Source organism: Nematolebias whitei, chromosome 4 (assembly GCF_014905685.2).
Source record: "Nematolebias whitei isolate Nwh7 chromosome 4, NemWhi1, whole genome shotgun sequence".
Classification (NCBI taxonomy): Eukaryota; Metazoa; Chordata; class Actinopteri; order Cyprinodontiformes; family Rivulidae; genus Nematolebias; species Nematolebias whitei.
In genome coordinates this window covers 20,730,925-20,734,242 of record NC_056501.1, presented here as the reverse complement: position 1 = coordinate 20,734,242, position 3,318 = coordinate 20,730,925, and the positions used below count along the sequence as shown (strand labels likewise).

The 3,318-nt window shown below is 37.3% G+C and overlaps 1 protein-coding gene across 1 annotated transcript; it reads right to left on the bottom strand.

Moving 5' to 3' along the window:
* Window positions 1-707: 707 nt before the first annotated feature.
* Window positions 708-1,619, bottom strand: LOC119408714 (protocadherin gamma-C3; the record flags this gene model as incomplete). Its single annotated transcript, XM_037675555.1, is given in 1 exon segment — window positions 708-1,619. A coding segment is annotated over 1 exon segment (912 nt), but the record flags the coding sequence as incomplete, so codon positions are not given.
* Between the last annotated feature and the right edge of the window lie 1,699 nt (window positions 1,620-3,318).

The window sequence follows — 3,318 nt, the reverse complement described above, 5'->3', positions numbered from 1 at the left end:
GGAACACCAGAGTCTGTGGCCTGAACTTTAAACTGAAATGTTTTTAAATCCTCGTGGTTGAAACTCTGCAGACTGATTATATCTCCTGTCTCTGAGTTGATGTTTAGGATTGATGACAACGGAGTATTTTTTTGTGAACTGCCTAAGAGTTTGTATGTAACCTTTGCATTATTATCTAAGTCTGGATCTAATGCAGTTATTTTATGTATCACTGAGCCCAATGGACTGTTTTCTCTAACAAAAACAATTGTCACCGGCTCATTAAAACGAGGTGGGTTATCATTGACATCAGCCATGTGAACAGTAATGACCTGGATGCTGGACAGTGGAGGACTCCCTTCATCTGTAGCTGTAATATTAACATTGTAAACTGAAGTGTCTTCTCTGTCCAGAGGTCCATCTACCACTAATGAATAATCATTTTTGTAGTTGGACTTTAGTTTAAAGGGAACAGATCCAACTACTCTGCATTTAGTAACACCATTGTTCCCTCCATCTTTATCACTGACTGTAACTAAAGCAACAATCGTTCCAGGCTGTGCGTCCTCTCTCACCGGTGTCATCAGTGACGTCACAGATATTTCTGGAGCATTGTCATTCACATCAATCACCTCTATCAATAATTTAGCATATGTGCTTCGAGGAGTAGATCCCTGATCCTTTGCTTGAATTCTTATTTCATAAGCACGTGTTTCTTCATAATCTAGTTTTTCTTTCAGGTGTATTTCTCCCGTTTCTGAATTCAAATTAAAATATTTTGACGGATCCAGGTTCCCCGTTTTTATCAGGAAGAACAAGATCTTACTGTTCAGCCCCGCGTCCAGATCTGTTGCATTAATCCTCAAAATAAATGTTCCTGGATCAGCGTTTTCCTTGACCTGGACTTTATAAAGAGATTGACTGAATGCGGGTGTGTTATCATTAAAATCTAAAACATTAATAATTAGCTGTAAAGTCCCTGATCTCGATGGTTTACCTCCATCTACAGCAGTCAGAACAAGTTTTATTACTGCTTGTTTTTCTCTGTCTAAAGCTTTCTGCAGCACCAACTCAGCATACACTCCGTGTTCTCCTCCACTCTGAACATCAAGAGAGAAATGTTCATTTTGTGTCAGCTTGTAGCTCGTTACTGCGTTGGATCCAATGTCTGCATCTCCAGCTACAGGGAGTGGAAATCTTTCCCCTGGCGACAACAATTCTGAAATATTCAACACATGCGATTGTTCTTCAAAACAGGGCTGGTTATCATTTACGTCTAGAATATGTATCTCTATTCTGTGCACATTCATTGGATTGTTTAAAGCAGCTTGTATTTTGATGGAGCATTTATCCACATGAGGACAAAGCTCCTCTCTGTCTATCCTGTCAGAGACAAAAAGGTTCCCCGTGCGTAAATTCACATCAAAGTACGTCTTACTGAAACTCGATACGATGCGTAAATCTCTGGTCTCCAGATCCTGTATGTTCAGATTTAAATCCTTTGCAATGTTGCCCACTACTGTCCCTTTGTTCAGCTCCTCAGAAATCGAATAGGTTAACTGCGAGGCAGAGCAGTCACAAAGACAAAGCAGCGCGAGCAAAAAAATCCAGGCGGATCCGTCTCGACTCCCAAAAACCATCATATTTGATGTGGGATAGAAACATCAAGGTGCAGAATATTAATCCATAATGAAACTATTCCTTTTTTGGATATGATTGTATTTCCGGTTTCTGCCCTTCCTACACTGTAGTACAAACAAGAGTGAAGGAAACTGATGGCGGACGAAGTGTTATTCCTCTCTCTCCCTCCACATAGGATGGGTTGCGCAATAGCAAACTAGTTCAGTCTAACGGTCTCGAGCGACCTCTTGTGGTAACATTTAGATACTGTATCAATTTTTTTGCACTCATTAAAACTTTAACACATGCTGACCTCCTAATTACTTTGTCTTCTTCTTTCAGCTTTTCCCTCTTCTGGGTTCACCACAGCGAATCATTCTCCATCTCAGTCTGTCCTCTGACTTCACTCCAACTACCTACATGTTTTTAAATGCATCCATCTCCTCTTGGTCTTTTTCCTGGCAAATACATTTATAACATCCTTCTACTAACATACGCACTGTCCCTCCTCTGGACACGTCTGTAACATCTCAGTCTGGCCTCTCAAATTTTATCATCCATTCTTAAACCTATGTTGTACCTTTGATGATCTCATTCTTAATCCTATGAATCTTTATCACTCCTAGGAGAACAACAACATCTTCATTTCTGTTACTACAAGTTCTTTCTCATGGCATTTTATCAATGCCACTGAGTCCAGACGACACAATATAGCTGGTCTCACTGCTGTCTTGGGAACGTTTCCTTTGGCTTTTGCTGACACTTTTTATTACCCATTTAAATTTGGTATTTGGCTGTTAAACAACGTGCCACAACATAAAAAAAAAACTAAAGTATTTTAAGTGAAAAAAAGTTGTGCAATATCAGTAGCTCTTAAACTTATAATTTTAAGTACATAAATCATACAAGATAACAGGATCTTTTATTAAACAGCAATATATGTAAAGACTGAAATTTACCATTTGTAATGGTCAGAATTCAGTACCAAGGAGAGCGCTACAAAACAGGATATTGAAGCAAAGTGCATGTTTTTTCTATATTGTTTTGTGATAAAAGCAAAAATTACTTAAATAAATGTTTTCACACAATCTATATGTCTAAATAACAGTTAAAAGGTATGTTTCTCTCTGGTATTTTTTAGAAAAAATATAAGTAAAATAAAGAAAATTGAAGACATTTGAAATAAAATACCCATCCTAATAGTTCCATTAAACTAGCTTAAACATCTATACATTATGACTAAATCTGTTTGTATTGAAAAACCACTTTAAATCACAAAACCTATATATGTTTCTGATTTAAAGAAGGTGATTGTAGTCTGAAAAACGTTGATGCTGTTGTTTATGATGAAAATGTTTCATTGGCTGGAGTCAGCATGTGCACATAGTATAATGTTGTATCTTTTTCTGAAGCTCAAAGGTGAGGACCTTGGTGTCAATTAATATGCACAACTACAAAAAATACAGATACAAGTAAACCATCATGATAAAATACCCAACACCCTTTACTTAAAGACATGGAGATAGATGGTGCCTGGGCATGACTTGTAAAATCAAAAATAAAAAAGCAGGTACATATCAAACCAATCAATGAAGCACAATTGCAAAGAGAAAAAAATATATAATCAAAGTTCAATGTTGCACACGTCTTAAAGTAAACATTCAAAGCACAGATATCAATGGCTGCCTACCTTGTCAGAGTTAGGTAAAGTCTGAGTTC